At 31.1% G+C, this 20,000-nt stretch overlaps 3 protein-coding genes across 6 annotated transcripts in view; 2 read left to right on the forward strand and 1 right to left on the reverse strand.

The window, feature by feature from the left end:
- The window catches only part of LOC130813779 (auxin-induced protein PCNT115-like), a 4,842-nt gene extending 1,213 nt beyond the window's left edge, over window positions 1–3,629 (forward strand). The window contains exons 3-5 of the mRNA XM_057679655.1: window positions 219–391; window positions 1,644–1,743; window positions 2,893–3,629. Coding sequence (XP_057535638.1) covers window positions 219–391; window positions 1,644–1,743; window positions 2,893–3,228 — 609 coding nt within the window. The 3' untranslated portion in view covers window positions 3,229–3,629. The remainder of the gene's footprint in view (window positions 1–218; window positions 392–1,643; window positions 1,744–2,892) is intronic.
- Window positions 3,630–3,757: 128 nt separating this feature from the next.
- On the forward strand, window positions 3,758–8,181 carry LOC130813772 (uncharacterized). The gene is made up of 4 exons (XM_057679641.1): window positions 3,758–4,496; window positions 4,582–4,986; window positions 6,052–6,129; window positions 7,484–8,181. The coding sequence occupies exons 1-4, from the start codon at window positions 4,277–4,279 to the stop codon at window positions 7,915–7,917; spliced, it is 1,137 nt and encodes a 378-aa protein (XP_057535624.1). The 5' UTR covers window positions 3,758–4,276; the 3' UTR covers window positions 7,918–8,181.
- Window positions 8,182–10,415: 2,234 nt separating this feature from the next.
- LOC130821235 (probable aldo-keto reductase 4) lies at window positions 10,416–18,392 on the reverse strand. Of its 4 annotated transcripts, none has more exons than XM_057686936.1 (5): window positions 18,020–18,390; window positions 16,469–16,666; window positions 16,077–16,249; window positions 15,740–15,842; window positions 12,932–13,194 (listed from the first exon to the last, which is right to left on the reverse strand). In XM_057686936.1, exons 1-5 carry the CDS (start codon window positions 18,233–18,235, stop codon window positions 13,030–13,032), a joined length of 855 nt encoding a protein of 284 aa, XP_057542919.1. In that variant the 5' UTR covers window positions 18,236–18,390; the 3' UTR covers window positions 12,932–13,029. The 4 variants fall into 4 exon arrangements, with proteins under 4 accessions (XP_057542911.1, XP_057542919.1, XP_057542925.1 ...); XM_057686920.1 differs by lacking the exon at window positions 12,932–13,194 and adding an exon at window positions 13,629–14,822 and having other exon boundaries at window positions 18,020–18,384; XM_057686928.1 differs by lacking the exons at window positions 15,740–15,842; window positions 16,077–16,249; window positions 16,469–16,666 and adding exons at window positions 10,416–11,338; window positions 12,568–12,636 and having other exon boundaries at window positions 12,766–13,194; window positions 18,020–18,109.
- Between the last annotated feature and the right edge of the window lie 1,608 nt (window positions 18,393–20,000).

Raw genomic sequence — 20,000 nt, forward strand, 5'->3', positions numbered from 1 at the left:
TACCTCCTACAAATTTATAGTGATCCATAAAATGATCATACTAACAAAGCTATTAACAATCAATTATCATGATCTATTTACAAAATAAGTTGTTTTTACTTTATTTGTATAATAGTTTAATTATTCATGTTTATAGAATTAATTAATCATATGAATAAATATGAGAAAGTTGAATTACAATTTAATTGTGTTTATACATTGTAATTTGTAATGGGTAGATGGGGGAACTTAAAAAACTTGTTGAGGAGGGAAAGATTAAATACATTGGTTTATCAGAAGCATCTGCATCGACTATCAGGCGAGCACACGCTGTCCATCCCATAACTGCCGTGCAAATGGAATGGTCTTTGTGGTCACGAGATATTGAGGAAGAAATTGTGCCTACTTGCAGGTAAGTCTTGTTAGAATTGTTGTAATTGTGACTTTAATTTTATTAATCAAACATATAAAATAAAGTTACATGAACTTAGTAGGTTACAAAATATATGACAAGTTTAAACCTTTGTTTAACATACACCAAATATATACTTCATCGTCGGGAATCACCATATATCGAACATAGTAACAAGAAGATTTTATATGTGATTTGATATAAATTCTAAGCAAGATTTTCTTCCTAAAATATCATTTCCTCTCTACTTTAGTGCTTAGGAATATATACTGAAAATATGTTTTGAGATACAAGGAATTTAGAACGACATGAGAAAAATTAAGTGGAGGAAGAAACGATAATTTATTATCGAAGATTGCAAGTTCTCTATGTAAAGTGTTAGAGAGGATAAGAAACTCAGAAATCACATGCATATTCCATGTATATCTCATGTAACAAATAACTTACACATGCCTTCTATATTTATAGAAGAGCATACAACATGAAGTAATATGTCACTTCACGAACCGCAACATTGATTCACGAATCAATATCGATATTAAATCATTGCATCCCAATTATTCAGTTAAGATAACGATATTAACCGTAGGTAGCTATTGCATAACTAACAAAACCGAATAAATTAAATATTGCAAAAACCAGCATGAAACTCGCGACCAGTGAAAATCTTCACGACCCGTGAACTCTCGACCACTGAAAAAAGTCGTGACCCGCGAAAGTGTTTTTTTCAAATTAGAAACTTTGCTTTAAAAACTCGCGACCATGAATTATGTTCTATTTACTTCAATTTGATTTATTAGAACGTGAGAATGATCTACTAAATAAGTAACTTTGAATAGGGCTTATACAAACTCATCTAGACTTATTAAAGTTACTCCAAATTACTTCGCCTTTTTTTCAAACAACCGCCCTATTTCCTTGGTCGTCACACGAGAGCTCTTGAGCTAGAAATGTGAATGCAACAAACCCTTCTCATATTAATTTAGTGTGAAATATTCGACTTGAATTTGTGGGGAGTTTGTGATTCGGCCACTAATGCCATATGCTAAGAAACCAACTCAACCACTAATTTAAGTTTATAGTTGAGGTATTAGGATATGTTATATACTCAAACAAATTTTATAGGATAAAAAGATTGCGCATATATATATATATATATATATATATATATATATATATATATATATATATATATATATATATATTCGAAAAAATGCTAATCATAAACTATTCGAAAAAATGCTATGAACAGAGAACTTGGAATTGGGATTGTTCCATATAGCCCTTTAGGTCGTGGATTCTTTGCAATGGGGCCTACGATGGTAGAATCCTTTGAAGGTGATCATCGAGAGGTAAACTTTGTTCTTTATATATTGTCCAAAAATGTGTTTTTTTTTTTTTAAAAAAATGTTATGAGTATTCTAAACTTTTACAAATATTTGTGAGAGACGATTTTTTTGAGAGACCATTTTTAATTTGGTAAGCCCATCATCATTTCTTAGTTTATTAAGCTTTAATGGATTGGGCTTGAGAGACGTCTCTCAAAAAAACAGTCTCTCAAGAAACTCGCTGCTAAACTTTTACCACATTTAAGCATCTATGGCCCGTTTGGTTTGTGGTATTAAATAGTGATAATGGGAATGATTTATAGTGTAAAATTTCATCAAAAGTTTCATATCATTACCATGGTAATGAAATTTTGATCACAAAAAAGTTTTTTTGTTTACAATTTTCCATTACCACCTAATACCACCTCTCCCAATGGTAATGCATTGGAATGAATTTCATGAAGAAAATAAGATGAATGAAGTTGGACAAGCATGACCATCAAGGTAACCAATAGATTTTTCAATCAAAATTACACTAATTTTTCATTCCCATTACCACCATTTATTACCATCTACCAAACGGACCATTAATGTACAAATTAAATTGGGGCGGGACCCAACTTTTCTAAGACAATTAGGGCCCAAAAGTTTTCATGAACCGGTTATATTTTACAATATCAACATTGCAGTCAAACAATGTCATGCTTTCACCTTGTCAGAATTTTAGTTTTGAATATCTTTACTCAGTGATAACCAAAAAGCTACAACGAGAACTTCTTACATAGTCTCTAGACTTTTTGACCCATTTTTTCTCGGTTATACAACAAATAATTAGGTATTAAATTTTATCAAATATCTTCATTACAACCATTTAGAGGCGTATAAATTAGACCTGATGATATTTATCCAACTTTAAAACTGAATTCGACTTAACCCGACTTCAATATGAATTCAAAATAATGTAAAAATCAATATAGACAAAAAATTCGATTTTGAACTAACCCGAAATCGACCCGTTGATTCGAATCAACACCTACATGCATCTTAAACAATTTAGCAAGTCAACTAACACTTTCCACCCCTCAACGTGTCAACATTTTTGACCAATAGCTATTACCAAACATATCCTATGTCGATCTTATTAAATTTTGATACTAATAAAACCTCTTGCAGAATCTGCCAAGATTCCAAGCAGAAAACATGGAGCATAACAAACAAATATATGAAAGAGTGAGTGAAATGGCTGGAAGAAAAGGGTGCACCACATCACAACTAGCTCTAGCATGGGTTCATCATCAAGGAAATGACGTATGCCCAATTCCAGGAACAAGCAAGCTAAACAATCTAAACCAAAATATTGCAGCCTTATCAGTCAAACTTACTCCTCAAGAAATGGCTGAACTTGAGTCTTATGCATCAGCTGATAAAGTTAAGGGTCATAGAGCATGGAACCCTACTTATTCTTGGGAGAACTCAGACACTCCCCCGTTGTCTTCTTGGAAGAAATAGGCACACATATGTTGTCTTCTTTTGAATTTATAAAGTTCTTACCGGTGTAACATAATTCGTCAGTTAAATCGCTTTCTGAATTCACGATTCGCTTAAAATCACACTAAAATAACCCAAAACTGACCACAAGCGCTTTTTTTTATTCGCAATTCGCAAGGAGATTAGTGAATCATGTGATAGTGGTTCTTATTTTAATTTACATTATATTGCGATTTTAATGAGACGAAGGAGTATGAGTGTATCTTTATAAAAGCATGTGAGATGAAGTAATTTTAATGTGTTATACAATGTGTAATTTTCTCAAGAAGTCAAATTGATTGCAATAATTTCTAAGTTTATTGTTGTAAATTTTTATATTCAAATTAATTGTCTTCAAATGAATCAAACAAATTTCATGGGCTTGTAAGTGTTGTGAAAGGTATTAGGAACTCTTTTGATGAAGAACACAATAAGAGTGTACAATAAGGAGTAATGAAAACAATAGTTAAAATACACACACAAAGAAGAACACACATATTTAAGGTACACCTCCCCACAAATAATATTTTATATCTTCAATAATTGCTAATGCTAGTATTCGAAAACAAAACCTCGTGGTTAATTAAGATAAACAACAATCTACCAACTCAACTAACTTCATATTAAGTGTTGTCAAGTGTCTATTCGAGTACCCAGTTGGATCCGTCACAGAAAATGTATAGATTAGTTGAATGTAAACACAGAAAATTATTAAAGATCATTACCAAAAATAGAATGAGCAAAATTTAATAAAAGGATTTAAAGCCAAAAGTGGTGATGCTTTCGTTGCACCCTACGAGTATCAGTTTGATTACATATAAGCGGGTTCAGCTGGCTCACGTGCTTGCAAATGAGGGCACTTTAATTTTTCTAAAAAACTAAAAGTTTAGAAGGAGGTACCGAGAATCAAACTAAAAACCAACAATGAAATTAATATGTTGTGTTCTCACTGAACTAACTATGCTGCAAATTACATATAAAAACTAGTCCAAAAATAAATTATAGTAAATTATAATTTTATAAGGTTGAAATGAAAATATTATATTTGTGTCAATTTTTATCGGCTGCTGGTTTGAATTCTAAATCCGCCATTGTTTGTAATGACTATATTGATGTTGTAGTTCCCTCTCTCTCTATACATAATAAGATCAGTCATTGTCTTTATTTTCGTAATTATCTTCTTGTCCCCATCTCGTCAATGGATCATCCGCCTTATATTCCTCACAATCCTTGTTCCGCTTCTTCCTCTGGTATAACACTTTATCATTTATATATATAATGTCATTAAATTTGATATATTTCTCCAATTTATTTTGATTAATTTTGTATCTTTAGATGAAGAACCAGAAGAATATCATCCGTACCAAAAAGACGGTCTAATAGCAGCGTATGAATATAGTCATATATTCAACGTATTCGAAGGTTCGAAGGAAACTGTATATTACGTTCGCGTAGACATGCCAGGAGTTCCAGAAGGTTCCGTTAGAGTTTTCAAGAACAGTCAACGTAAAATGATAAGTTTCCAAGGAAGAGCCCCTATATTATGGTCTAATTGCGAAGCTTCTGATAGATTTTACGCAGGTTATGTTCTCTTTGATAAAGATCCTGATCAAATTAAAATTGGTTTTGGAATTGTGAATGGTTGTTTTCGTATGTGGTTCACTCCCTGTGTGGCTCAACTCTGTTTTCTTGATACTAAAAATGATGATCAACGATTTGATCATGATGATGATGATCCAGGTTAGGTTCATTCCTTTTAAATCATTCTTGATTCTTGGTTTAAGTTATTTTAATTAAAGATTGTTTGATTTTATAAATTGGTTTAATGTTGTTAAAATTATATATCCTCTACCAGAGGTGTTCAACGGGTCGAAGATTGGGTTATATTTTAATGGGTCAATAACGACTCGGGTTATTAATGGGCCTTTGTATCCTAGGCCCATTGAACACCTCTACTCTTTATTGTTCACCATATGCGTCCTATTTGACTTTGCACAAATTTTAAGAAAATCAAATGAGATATACGGGTAAGAGAGAAATGATAGCCTTTTTAAATTTTGAGGGGTAAAGTGAGATTACTAAGGATAAAGGTGTGATTTAAGGTGAGTTTTTTAAAGATAAATTGGTAAAATTAACAACCAAAAATAGAATATGGCATTTAAGTTGATTTAACTAAAAAAGAAAATGAGACACATACGTTGAATAGGGGAGAGTATTATGACATCTAGATTTGAGTTAATTATTGGTTTATTCTTGACTCGAATGCGATTTGTACGTTTAGTAGTGTACATTCAGGTCATCAAGTTAATTTTGTTTACTATCAAGATAATTCTGTATTGGCGGGTTTTAAAGCCAGTCAATATAATACATTTAATTAAATAAGATAAAAAAAACTTGAGTATTAATAAGTTTGATATTTTTATGATAATTTATGTCAAAAAATAAATTAAATAAGAACGAAGTCATTTGCTTTTTTGTTTGTGTTTTTCGCATTATAATCATAGTTTAATAAATCAAATGGCTATAAGATTTTATTTTAGAATAATAAACAGTTTAGATTATTGATTTTAAAAGCCAACTAGCTAGCTACTACAAAATTAGTCTAATGTTGGTTTTCGTATATCTATCTACATAAATATTATCTTAACAATTTGATTTGATTACATATTATCTTTTTGATTTTTTTAAAGATTAAAGATTTTGACATTATTGGTAAGATTAGTGTTTATTATATTTGGATTGAAGATTATTAAAATTTTTGAAGATATTGATGGTAAATTTATTATACGTGACTTTTTGTTTCAGCTGATCAAGTTTTAGAAGGTTTTGAGCGTCTACGTAATTGCACTACGTTCATTGAACATGCTCCTGAGGAAGCAACTGGTACGTTCTTGTGGTAATTCTACTGCATAATTAAAAAACTTATTTCAGCTTAATAAATTTACAAATTTGGGTTAAATGATAAACATAGGTATTTTACTTTCACAATTATAAATGATATATTCTCCGACAAATTAACAAAATTACCAAAATTTAGCCCCTATTAAAAATTAAACAGTTTGTTTCAATTATAGTCATATTTAACTACTTTTTATTTTTAGGTCTCGTTGTTTTAGATGAGTCAAAATTTCTAGTTACAACCAATTAATTATATTATATTTTAATTTGAATAAAAATTAATAAATTTACTCTATTTCATTTAACAATAATAAATGTATTAAGTATAAGTCTCTACCCATTTGAGATTAAAATTTTAAAATTATTAGATTTTGCATTTACTTGTATGAAATGTTTACCATATGTTACTTTATAGAATAAAAAATCTCTACTTCTGTGAGATCATAAATATTTAATATAATTGTATTAAATATTAAAGTATTATTTTCTAATATTTTTAATTGGACTTGAGCACAAGCCCTTCTTGACCCCTTATAAAGCCGGCCCTTAGTACCAAATATTACTAACTCATCCTGTATGGGTTGTACACAGCGTCGAGCTACATGGGGTTTGGAAGAGGCCCCCCTTGCGCCGAAAATGTGATTCTTTGTGTTTTTAGCTTTAGCCCCCCTTACTAACTAAAAATTTACATTATAATATTATTACTTTTTATCTTTTATAATTTTACATTCAACTTTTGTGGTGTGCGAGTTTATATTTTTGCTATCTTATTTTAATAGTACTTATTTTGGAGACTTTATTACTAGGCAAATAATAAAGTCAAAAACACTTGATTTTTTTTCAAAAGGGATAATTTTGGAAAAACTTCAACTCTATTTGTTGAATATATAATATTTGTTACGGTACAAGTTCATTTTAGTCTATATAATTTTAAATATTTCATAATTTAACTATATATAGTAAATAATATACTAGCTACTAGCTAGTATATTGACTATTTGGCCCCCCTTACTAACGAATAAATTTATATTATAATATTATTACTTTTTATTTTTCATAATTTTACATTCAACTTTTGCAGTGTGCGAGTTTATATTTTTGTTATCTTAATTTTCATAGTACCTTTTTGGAAACTCACTTGGCCAATAATAGAGTCAAAACACTTCAACTTTATTTGTTGAATATAATTTTTGTTATGATTTAAGTTTACTTCGGTCTATATAATTTTAAAATTTTTTATAACTTAACTCGTTTTTTTATAGTAAATAATATATTAGCTAATATATTCACTATTTGACCCCTTTGATTAAAAATCCTAACTTTACCTCTGCTTATACAGGGATAAAACTGAAGGGAGGAAAGCAAGTGGACTTGAATCCATTTCAGATAAGTGGGGTGAAAGGAGTATACGAAGACAAAATCATTAAGATTGGTAATGAGTTGTATGTGTATGTGCGAGTGGATGTTCCAACGGTTCAGCAGTGCGTTATCAAAGAGATTGCAAATAGATGTCTTGTATTTAATGCTGATGCGGTTGTTTACGACTCCCGCTGCGATGGGCGACTACGAAGTTTCATGGGTTTGTTGGCTGCTAAGTGCAATTGTTGTCTGTACGAGCTCGTTCGATACGATTTTAGAGATGGTGTTATACGATTCTTAGCTCGTAAAATCGATGATAGAGTCGCCGGCAGTACTATCCCATCGACGAACATTCATTTTTGTGAACCTCCCGAAACTTGTTCTATTCGGGGTCTCATTGTGCGAAAGGATTAGGAATAGCTAGGAAAAGTTTTCACATTGTGTGTGGTTTGTGAATTAATATCAAGCTGTTTAATACGTCATATTGTAATTCGTTATCAACGACCAGCTATAAATCGTTTGCCAAACACCGGTATTATATTAAGTGGGTTCAAAAAGTCAGAGTCATTTTAAATAACAAATTGCTTGTAATGATTATATTGTTGTAAAAATAGATAAAATTAATATAGAAACTCGTGCAATGTATGAATTTATTAATATGAATCAAATATATAAAAATACAACTTTAAAAAATAATGAAAGTATATATTATCGTGATTAAATTTATCGAATACATGATTAATATCTTACAATATGTTTTGATTTTTACTTTGGGTTTGAATTTATCCTACTTGATTCTTATAATAATGGTAAACGTTTTGGGTTTTCTTAAGATTAATATTAAAGATTTTGACATTATTTGTACAACTAGTGTATTATATTTCGATTAAATATTATAAAAGATTTTAAAGATATAATAATGGTAAACTAATTATTTTTAACCTCTAGTTGTTGCAGTTGATGTTTTACAATGTATTGATCCCCATCTAAGTAATTGCACTACTTCCATTGAACATGCTCCTTGGGAAGCAACTGGTAAGTTCTTGTCTTGTAGCTGATTTTTAAAGGTTATGAGAGTCTGTAATGGCCTTTACTTGTATAAAATCTTTATCATATATACTTCTAGTTTATATAATGCAAATCTCAACGATATCCGTTTGTTATATTTTCACTTCTACTTGCCAAGTCTTTTTGGCCCTATGAGATTACAACGGTCTATTTTTACCATATGTATTCAACAGACTGGGTAGGGTCAAAATTTAAATAGATCGAGGTGGGATGGGTCATGTTTGTAAATTTGAAACGGGCTGGGGCGGGTTGGATCATGGAAAATTTGAATAAAATAAGATTATTTAACAACTTAATTCCAAAAATAAGTTTCGTGAAAACTTAATTTCCAAAATAAGCGTCCGTACATCCAAACCTAGCCTTGGAGTAAATCGCTGTTACTAACAGCGAAAGACAATAAAAAAAAATAAAAGCCATAAGTCGCTGTTACTAACAGCGATTTAGGGAGTTGACCAGTCAACTCCTTAAGTCGTTGTTAGTAACAACGACTTTAAGGTTAATTGGTCAACTCCTTAATCTCGTACTTCCTCCGTTCCATAATACTCGGTACATTTTCTATTTTTGGCAAATTCATATTAGTTGCTACATTTCTGTTTTTAGTAATAACGCAATCATTTAAATTTCTATCTACCCATATTTTTATCCTACTCTATACTCTATACTCTATAATAAAATACTATACTATACTCTATAAAGTAACCTAACAACTTATTTTTCCTTTTTTCTTTTTCAATTAACAATAATAAAATACTATACTCTATAAAGTAAACAATCAGCTACAGTGTAGGTCAATCACTTTTCTTAATTCCCGTGCCCATGTAAATGTAGCGACTAAAACAAAACGGAGGAAGTAGGTTGGAAAGAGGAAGTAACTGAGAACTGGAAACTTAAAACGCATTAAGTCGCTGTTACTAACAGCGACTTTATATATATATATATATATATATATATATATATATATATATATATATATATATATATATATATATATATATATATATATATATATATATATATATATATATATATATATATATATATATATATATATATATATATATATATTATAATTATTTTTTTTAAGTCGCTGTTAGTAATAGCGATCTACTTCAAGGCTAGGTTTAGATGTACGGACGCTTATTTTGGGAATTAAGTTTTCACGAAGCTTATTTTTGGATTTAAGTTGTTAAAACATCTTATTTTATTCAAATTTTCGTGGATCATGTTTATAAATTTGAAACGCGCCAAGGCGGATTAAAATCGGTTTAAACTTGACCCACTTTAACCCATTTTTAAAAAGTTCATAATAATATCATATAAAACTATAAAAAAAGTGGTAAAATTTTTTTCGCAAACAATTCTATCTTCTTAAAGATGAAATATTCCAAACGCAAAAAGCATCAGAACGCAGGAGGTACAAGTTTTCTGGTATTACATAAAGTTTTGTGGTCAAAATATTATTAGAAATCATTTTGAAGTTCTACGTTTGGAAGTGTTATACAAGTTATTACCTATTATTATATCTTGTTGCACTCCTTTTGAATTAATAACAGTTTTTATAATATTTTCTCCTATTTTAATTGAATGGACCATTTAGTTTTGTATATTTACCGATGTACTATTTTAATTTTAAATTTTCTAATTGAATTTGGTTAAAATCATAAAAAGTTAAAATTATTAAAATTTACATTAAAACGAATTAAATAAAATAATACTAAACTATATTTAAACTTAAAATTTAAAAATAAATACAAACTAAGAATGATTGTAAGTAATGTCAAAAAAGATAAATGGAATATTTGATCAGAAGAAATATTATTTAGCTAATTATATATTTACTATTTGCTCCAGCATTTTCAAAACTCTAGCTTTGCCCTTGGCTTATAATTGTAACCATAATGCAAAAATATAGTTTCAATCATTGTCGCGATAATGTTCATGAAACAGATTTCACGATCAATATGAATGATTTCATGGTCAATGTTGGCTATATTTCGGTCGCGATAAACTCAAAACCTTTATAATACGGTCGCGATATGGTGATGCAACCGTGTTTTTGTAATATGATTGTAATTCTAAATAGAGTAATATAGACCATAGAACATAATATGGGACTATGACCATAGCATTTTTTATGTCCAAACAATATGACTTACGCATCAAACAATGTGCTTAGCATAGTAAGTCATGCTATTTAATATATCATTTTACTTTCATTTGTCTAACAAATCCAAACACTTCCTACTTGATGAACTCTACATACTGATCATCATTGAGGATCATCATTCACATTATTTCCGCACTCTAAGACCTCGAATAGACTTGGGCTTGGGCGGTTCACCAATTGTCAAAGGACGATCACAATAATGAACATTCGTCGATGGAATAGTACTACCTTTGACTTTGGAAATCCTACGAGCCAAGAACCTTATAACACCGTCTCTAAAATCATGTAGAACTATCTCGTACAGGCAACATTTGCAATTCACAAACAACGAACCCATGTAACATCTTGTACGATCATCAGACGAGTCTCTTTCAATACCATCGGACAACTCTTTTCCAACATTATTTGCCATAAATATGAATGTCTTGTTTTCGATCTCTTTGATAAGGCACCTCCTCCAGCTAACCGTTGGAACATCGACTCGTACATACAAGTAGTCCACATTGTCAACCTTAATAATCTTGTCTTCATACGCTCCTTTCAGCCCTCTTGCCAAATATTTATTGATGTGTTCATGCCTCCCTCCCCTCAGTTTTATCCCTATACAAGACGTCAATTTCAACATAAACAATTAGGTATTTAGATACATTTCGATTGTAATCAGGGCGCAGACCTATTAAGGTGTAAACCCTTTAAAAAAAATTAAAAAGTTGCATTGGATCAAACCCACGATCTCTTGGAGCAAATTGTGTATTTCAACACTAGAGACCATTCAGCGACAAGGGAATTTCTTGCAACATCACGCAAACATATATATATATATATATATATGTTCAGTGCTTAATTATGCTTTAAAATACATATTTATAAACATTTTGGTTTAACTGTGCTTTAAAATACATATTAAAATTTTTTAGTTTAATCGTGCTTTAAAATTTCTGGTCCGTCCCTGATTGTCATTCTGTAGTGGTTGGAGTTAAAAATTTCTAGTCCATCCCTAATTGTCATTTTATAGTGGTTGACTTTAAGTCATACGCAGTATAAACTATTTAATTAAGTTTGAAAATTTTCATGATAATTTAAAAATTTTTTATGATAATTGTCTCATTTTCTTATTGGGTCAAGTCACCCTAAATGTTTCATTTTTATTTTTGGTGTATTAACTTTACCAATTTACCTTTACTACACTTAACTTTTTCATACCTTTACACTTACTAACCCCACTTTACCCTATCAAATTTTAAAAACACTATTTTTTTTCTTTTATATATTGTCCCATTTGATCACCTAAAAATGGTAAAAAGTCAAATGGGATATATTGGGTAAATAGGAGGGAGTATACTTTTTTATGAATAACAGCTAGTCTTGAAACATCATAATGAGACTGTCAATTTGGGTCAGTCCAATTTGCGCGCGTGACAACCTGGGCATTTTTTTCATTTTCTGGGCATTTTTCAATTTTAATCTTAAAGATATTAATATTGACCTTAAAAGTATCAATTTTCAAAATTGATACTTTTAAGGTCAAAATTAATAAATACCAAAAAAAATAAAATACTGTTATACTTGCGAACTGAACTGGCCCAAATTGACGGTGTCAGTCGAAGTTTTTGTGTGTAATTGGGAATAAGCAGGGATTGTACATATTCAAAAGTCAGTAACTATAAAATTACCCTCATTTGTTGTGCTACACACAATTCAATGCAATAAATCAATAGGGTATCTAATTAAATTACTCGAGTCATGACATTTTATAAATTTATATTATTAAGAAATAGTGATCAAAACATGGAATTAATTGTGAAAGTAGAACTACAACAAAATCTTACTAGAAGGATCTCGAGGATCATGTTCAATGAAAGTAGTGTAAATATGCTCCAGCCCTTCAACAGCTTCAACTACAAAAATTCAAAAACAATAAATTAAACTTGCCATATATATATATTACTATCTTGAAAATCTTTAATTAATTATAATTAAATAAAACTCCAAGAATCAAAAAAAAAAAAAAAAAAAAAGAATGTTACCTGTCTGATCATCATGATGATGATTATTATGATCATGATCACGCTCACAATCAACATATTCTTGATATTCATGACAACTTAAGGTACAAAGATAGAAAGGGGACACGAACATGGTAAAACAACCATTAACAATGGAGTCATCAATATCCAAAACCTTAACATCAATATCCTCATCAAAACCAACACAACCAACGTAAGTTCTAGTACAAGATTCAAACCGGGGCCATAAAACCGGGGCTATTCCCCTGAATCGGACCGCTTTCCCTACAGAATCCTTAAAAATGATAATAGAACCTTCTGGAACTCCTGGCATGTCGATTCGAACATAGATGGTATTGTCACCCTGGGTTCTTTCGAGATTAAATTGTAACTCACCTGATACAGTGGGACCCTTTTTTTTGTATGGATGAGGCTTTTCTTCCGGACGTTCTGGAAATCAAACACAGAAAAGTAATGTTAAGAATAAGTTAGTTATTTAACTGAAATTTTAATGATTTTAAAGATTAAGGATTAAGTAATCAAACTAAAGTCTAGAGAATGTCGAGTGGGAGGATTGATAGCCATTGCAGTGAACTTAGAAAGAATAACCCGCGCGAATGAATAATATTTGTGAAAGCCGGCATATTAAGCATTGGCAACGTCTTTTATATACAAGTATTACAACCTTGACACTCGTAAATTTCGTTCTTTCTACGAATTGATACCTTAATTAAAAGGGTTATCGCGATTGGTCCATATACTATTTTAGCGTAAATCAATTTAATAATAACAAGTATTTTTTAATAATTATACTTTATTATATTACTTGCTAAATTAAAATACTTATTATTTTAATACTTTTATGATTTGTTCACGCAGTTTATATAAGACTTTTTCAGCGGAGAATTGATGGTGTTGAAGGTATCGAGAATCGAACATGTATCACATGAGCGGAAATGAAAGCATGTAATCAATAAGTCAACATATGATTCTCAATTTTGATAGATTTTTTAAGGGAAATTTCATGTCGTAATCCTAAGTTTTTGGGTTTTCCACAAAAATATTTTTTTTAAATTCGCGTTGTGACCTTGAGCTTTCAACTTTTTCATGTGGTAGAAATAAAATGTTAAGTTATTGGTTAAATTAAGTACTTATTTCGATTGAATTTCGAAATATGCGGTTAATTAGGGTGATCACAACGTTTGTTTTTTGATAAAAAAAAAATCATTACGTTGGGTAAAAATAATGTAAAGTTAAACAAAAAACTTCCCCTTTGTCTACCACGTGGAAAAATAGGAAGGTTAAGGTCACCACGTGGATTAAAGAAAATATTTGTCCACCACGTGAAAAAGCGGAAAATTTAAGGTTATCACATGTAATATATTCTACGGTTGCTCTTAGATTATATTTTTCAGTCCTAACGTGATCATTTTTTTGGACCTAATATTGGGAAGGAAAGGTTTGTTTTTAATTCTTGCAAAAATTGTTCAGAAAAATCCAACACACATTTTTATCATAATTTCAACTTTTAATTAATCATGAATAATCTCAAATTTAGGAAGAGTTTGCTAAAAAGTACAACCGAGTAAACCTAAATGGGAGGCACTTAATTGACAAAGTACCTCATTCAAATAGTATAGTAAATGGTTTATTGAAGCTAACTAGGAGTTCATAACAAAAACTAAAGTAGTTCTATGTTGAACTCTTGTATAAATTTGAGAAAGCAGATAACAATTTCATTGAGGCCGTTTCCATGAGGACAAAGGTGGGGTTTCTGAGTCCATCCAGGTAGGAGAAAGACCTCCGTATCGATCACCCTTAACACTTTGTTCTGATGCAAGGGATTCTAACTCAGTCATATCTTGGGGAGTTAGCTTTACAGATAAGGCTCCAATGTTCTGGTTTAGATTCTCAATCTTAGTAGTTCCGGGAATAGGACATACATCATCTCCCTGGTGATGGACCCATGCAAGGGCTAACTGCGCGGGGGTGCATCCTTTTCTGGCTGCGATTTCACTCACTCGCTCAAATATCTGTTTGTTATGCTCAACATTTTCCGGCTTAAACCTTGGCAAATTCTGGCCGGGAGGAAAATGCACAAGTTGTTGTTAATGAAGATAAAGATCAAAAGGCTCAATACATATTATTACTAAACCAAGAAGGTAATAATGTGGTTAACAAAGCTTATAAGACAACAAAAGACTATAAGAACGTACAGTCTAGTTCCATCTAAATCTGACCATAACAGAAATATCCTAACCAACATTATTTGTGATCACAATCTGCCTATCCAAAACCAATCCAAAGGACAAATCACATGGGGTATGAAACAAGAGCTCTTCAATGTTTCAACCCGAGTAGGAAGTGAACAAGCAGGGATTGGAAGGCGGGCACAGTGTCACATGATTTTCTAATTAACTCGCAAATTGCGAATCGAAAAAAACGAATTATGGTTAGTTTTAGCCTATTTTTGTACCATTTTGAGTTAATCGCGAATTCAAAAGACGAACAAATTAGAGAACTATGTTTCACTGGGCGGGTACAAGAATAAAATGATCGAAATGTTCAATAGTTTGCAGTATCAGGGGAACTACCAGAATTGACCATATAGAAATGAGCTGAGGGGCGGATGAATATACCGATTAGAGGCATCAACAAAGAAATATTGAGTCAAAATAGTAAATAAATAAATTGACAAGAAAAATAGTGCTTTCCGACTAAAAAATGATAACTTGGAATTGAAAAAAAAGATTAAAGTAGGAAAACGAGTCAAACAATTGGGTTGGACCCTGCTTTTTCTGATATTTTTGGGTTACAGGTAAAAATATCCGGGTTATGACCCACTTATTTCCAATCGGATTTCGGTCAATTTCAAACCGAACATATTTGACAAGTCTACATCCCACAACAATGTGAGAGCAAAATTGGATCATATACAGCATAATGTGAATAATTTATTGAGGTGTATGTATGAGAATGGTGAATATGAACAGACCTGACGGTAGTCAGCCTCTGAAAAATTCTCTGTTATCTTGGGCCCTGTAGAGAGAAAACCTCTTCCTAGAGGACTGTATGCCACAATCCCAATCCCAAGTTCCCTACATGAAGAAAGAACCAAGTCAGAACTCTCATGAGTAAAGGTGTTCAAAACAGACTCGATGATCCGATTTTTACCCGACCGACCTCCAAATTGAACCCGACTTGACCCGAATTCAAAATTAATTTAAAATAATGTAAAAATCAATGTGAATACAAAATTCGATTTTGATCCGACCCAAAACACTTGACCCGAAATTGACACAATCCCAAGTTCCCATGTTTTGACATCTCACCTGCAGGTAGGAATTATGTCTGTCTCCACATCTCTTGTCCATAAGGACCATTCCAACTGGACTACTGATATGGGGTGAACTGCGTGTGCTCTTCTGATAGTTGAAGCCGATGCTTCAGATAGACCTATGTACTTTATTTTACCCTCCTCCACAAGATTCTTTAGTTCTCCCATCTAAGGTAACATTTCAATTTATTAAAGGAGATTAGGAATATGAACTAGTGTTGCACTTCTATTGCTTTACATCTATTACCCCATTGACGTTAAATGACCCTATCTAAGGGGATTTATAGGGTCAGATTTACGCAACCTTATTTTTGTTAGTGACAACAAAGAGCATGAATCAAATTAAATCTCATTATCGAAAGAGAAAAAGCGAGCAAATGGACACACCGTGACTTCGATGGGAACTTTAGTATCAGGGCGGTGTTGATAATAGAGATCAATGCAGTAAATATCGAGTCGTTTCAAGCTTCCCACACAAGCAGCCCTTACATATGCAGGATCACCATGAATTGATCCTTTTCCATTGATATATTTGACACCAAATTTGGTAGCTAATTCAACTTTCTCCCTCCACCCTCTCAAGGCCTGCTCAATCAGATCATCAAAACTCAGATTGTTCATGTTTGAGAATATAACATATCCTGGGCCTCAACCATTAGTTTAAGCTTTTGGTTGAATTGGTTTCTTGACATGGTATTAGAGCCAGTGTAATAAGAGGTCACGGGTTCGAAACTCAACCACCCTTCATTTAAAATGGAATATTTAGCACCAGGTATGAGAAGGGCTTGTGTTGCATCCACACTTCTAGTCCAAAGGGCTCTTATGTGAGTGTGCGTGTTAGAGAATATAACACATCATGGGGCCTCAACCATCGGTTTAAGCTTTTGGTTGAATTGGTTCCCTGACACTTCATGATCATCGTCATCATAATCATAATTACCATACTCAATATATCCGGCTCATACAAGCTATGATCGGTCCAAGGAGGGAAAGAATGGAAAACCATACCCTTATCATTAGGACCCATATAATGAGTGGCAAATTCAGCCAGATGTATCACAAGATAACAAACCCAAAGTTCTATATGTTGGGGTTATTTCAAAGTTAAGTTAGGTTACTTTACTTTATAGTGAGTGATTTAAATAGTAAGATTTTGCTCCCTTATTTTTAGTTGGTTATAGTAATTTCTAATATTTATAAATTAAATTGTCTTATAAATTAATTTAATTATCACAATATTAGTAATGTAATCACTTAGTTTTATCCCTAAATCTATCATATTTTAATTTCAATACTACCAAGAAAAAAGTCCCAATTTCAATGACAATTGTAGACTCCTAAAACCCAAAAAGCAATTGAATTTGTTGCACATAATTGACAAATCAATCAAACCTGTAAAATTCAATAACTACCCACAAAACATCATCAAAAATAAGCATAAAATGTTAAGTATAGAAGGAAAATGCTCATACTACAAGTCAGCAAACCAAGGACATGATCATCCCACAGTCAGCAGCTCAACATACTAGTCTACAGTTAGCCCCTATCAACAGCAAGTGCAACAATAACTTCAGAAGAGTAGGACACAAGCACGTGCCTTTTATAAATTGTGTTGTTAGTTAGTTAGTAAATCAAGGTTAAGTCTTTTTATAGTTTACCGTAGTTAATTGTTATATAGTTAGTTACAGTTTGTAACAAACTGATTATTGGTTCTTGCTCCTGTACTCCCTATATAAAGGGGCCTTATACTCTCTGTTTTTAAGATTTATGGAATAGAATTGATTCATTTACTTTATTCTCTGTGCATTCTTTGTCTATTTTCTTTCTTTGAAGAAAATTAACATAAACCCTAAAAAAATGAAGATTAAAACTTTAGATAGGAAAAGTAAATAAGAAATATGAAACATCAAAATTTGAGATGGGTAATAAGTAAATTACCTTTCCAAGAAGAATTTCATTGGTATGAGGTCCATACATGTCTGAAGTATCAAGAAAAGTGATACCAGAATTAATAGCATGATGAATAAGTGGGATCATTTGCTCCTCAGATTTAGGAGGGCCATAAAAAGCAGACATTCCCATACATCCTAGACCTTGAGCAGAAACTTCTAAACCTTGAGTACCCAATTTGATCCTTTTGATTGTTGCTGCCATTTTTGTGCTTGAATCACTCTCTGTTTTCCTCTGTTTTTTTTTTTTTTTTTTTTTTTAAGTCAAGTAGACAAATTGATCAGTTGGTAATTTGATCATTGGATAATGGATCGACTAAATAGGAGTAAATGAGTAAATGTAGGAAAAAATAGCGTAATGGGTGAAGTCATACACTCATACTCCGCAATTTAGAAAATTCTGCTGCTTTGACTTCTTTCACATTTTAACAATACTCCCACCATCCGTCCAACATCAAGCATCGTGATTCGTGCACCCATATTTATCACTGAAATTTTAAAAAATACAATCTTTTAAATGTCAAATACGTAATTTAAATATAAATGATTAAAATAATGCATTAAATTGCGTAATAAAATAAAATATAGCAAGTATAGTAGAATGAAGAAAGTACGTAAAAGTTATTATAAATCGTCTTTTGGTAAAATTATCTCAAAACAAGAAGTTAAACTATTAAACTAATATATAAGAAACATCTATGAGAGTTTCATACAAGAATTTGTGAGCAAGAAAAATAATAATATGCTTATTAAACTACCAACATATTTTTTTGTTTTGAGGGGTCTTTTGAATGTTAATATTTAAGGGGTAAATAAAAGTTAAAAATAGAAAAACAAAGTTAGTTAGATAGAAGATTGAATGAATTGGATTATTAGAGAAGTGGAAGAATTCGTTAGAAAGTAATGAAAAATGAATAAAATAACAATTAATTCCCACCTATTGGGATATAAATTTACCTTAGGAGAGGGTGGTGGAAACTTTCCTCCAAATGAGAGCAATCATCTTCTTTTTTATTCATCTTTTAAGTTTGACAATCATCTTATTTTTTTCACAAATTATTTCAAGCTAAGCGAGCCATAAGGTAAAAAATATCGGGTAGACTAAGAAAAAATAAGAACTAGGCAATAATGCAACCCAACATATTAGTCTGAAAAGTGATACTTACTTCAATACAGACAAAACTTAATTTTCAGATAAATACTTTTGCTTCTATCATTTTCCTCCAACAAACAAATTCTAGCAATATGATTTATATGAATTATAAATAATTTAACTATTTTTGTGCCTTATTATTTTTTAATATTTAAGTGTTGTCAAATTATATTATTGATATCTCATTTGCAATGTAAAGATTGTTAATATGAAATTTTTTATACTTTATTTATGTATAATAAGATGTTTAAAATTTAAATTAATGGCATAAATAATATACAAAATCAAACGAGACACATAAAGAAATGAGTTGCCTTTTTTTTATCACGCCATAATTTTCTTCATTTTATGTTCATTTTGATAAAAAAGTACATTCCTCAATCAACAGCGTACGCGTTTGATGAATTTTTTTGGATGGTATAGGGCTGATTTATTTGAAATGTTGGTACCATTAACTTTATGTTAGCAGTTAGACCAGTTATTAATAGAAATGCTTGGTAAAATTATTTGTTGGTATTTGTCTACAAACGATTTTTTCCACCGTTGTCATTAAGCTGTCTCATATTAAACATGAACATTTGAGTGCATATATGAGACAAATATAATTATTTTATTATGAATTCATCACGGTTTTACTCTCTCAACCATATCGGGTATGGATGGATTTGCATACATATACTGATATACCCAACAGGTAGGCATACATACTTATAAAACTTTCACCCACGACAATAACGCAAGTGAGTTTTACTTTCATTAAGCCAAAAACATGTCATTTTTATCGTCACCAACTACATAGTTTGCTTATTGTATCAAG

This window comes from Amaranthus tricolor, chromosome 1 (genome assembly GCF_026212465.1).
Source record: "Amaranthus tricolor cultivar Red isolate AtriRed21 chromosome 1, ASM2621246v1, whole genome shotgun sequence".
NCBI lineage: Eukaryota > Viridiplantae > Streptophyta > Magnoliopsida > Caryophyllales > Amaranthaceae > Amaranthus > Amaranthus tricolor.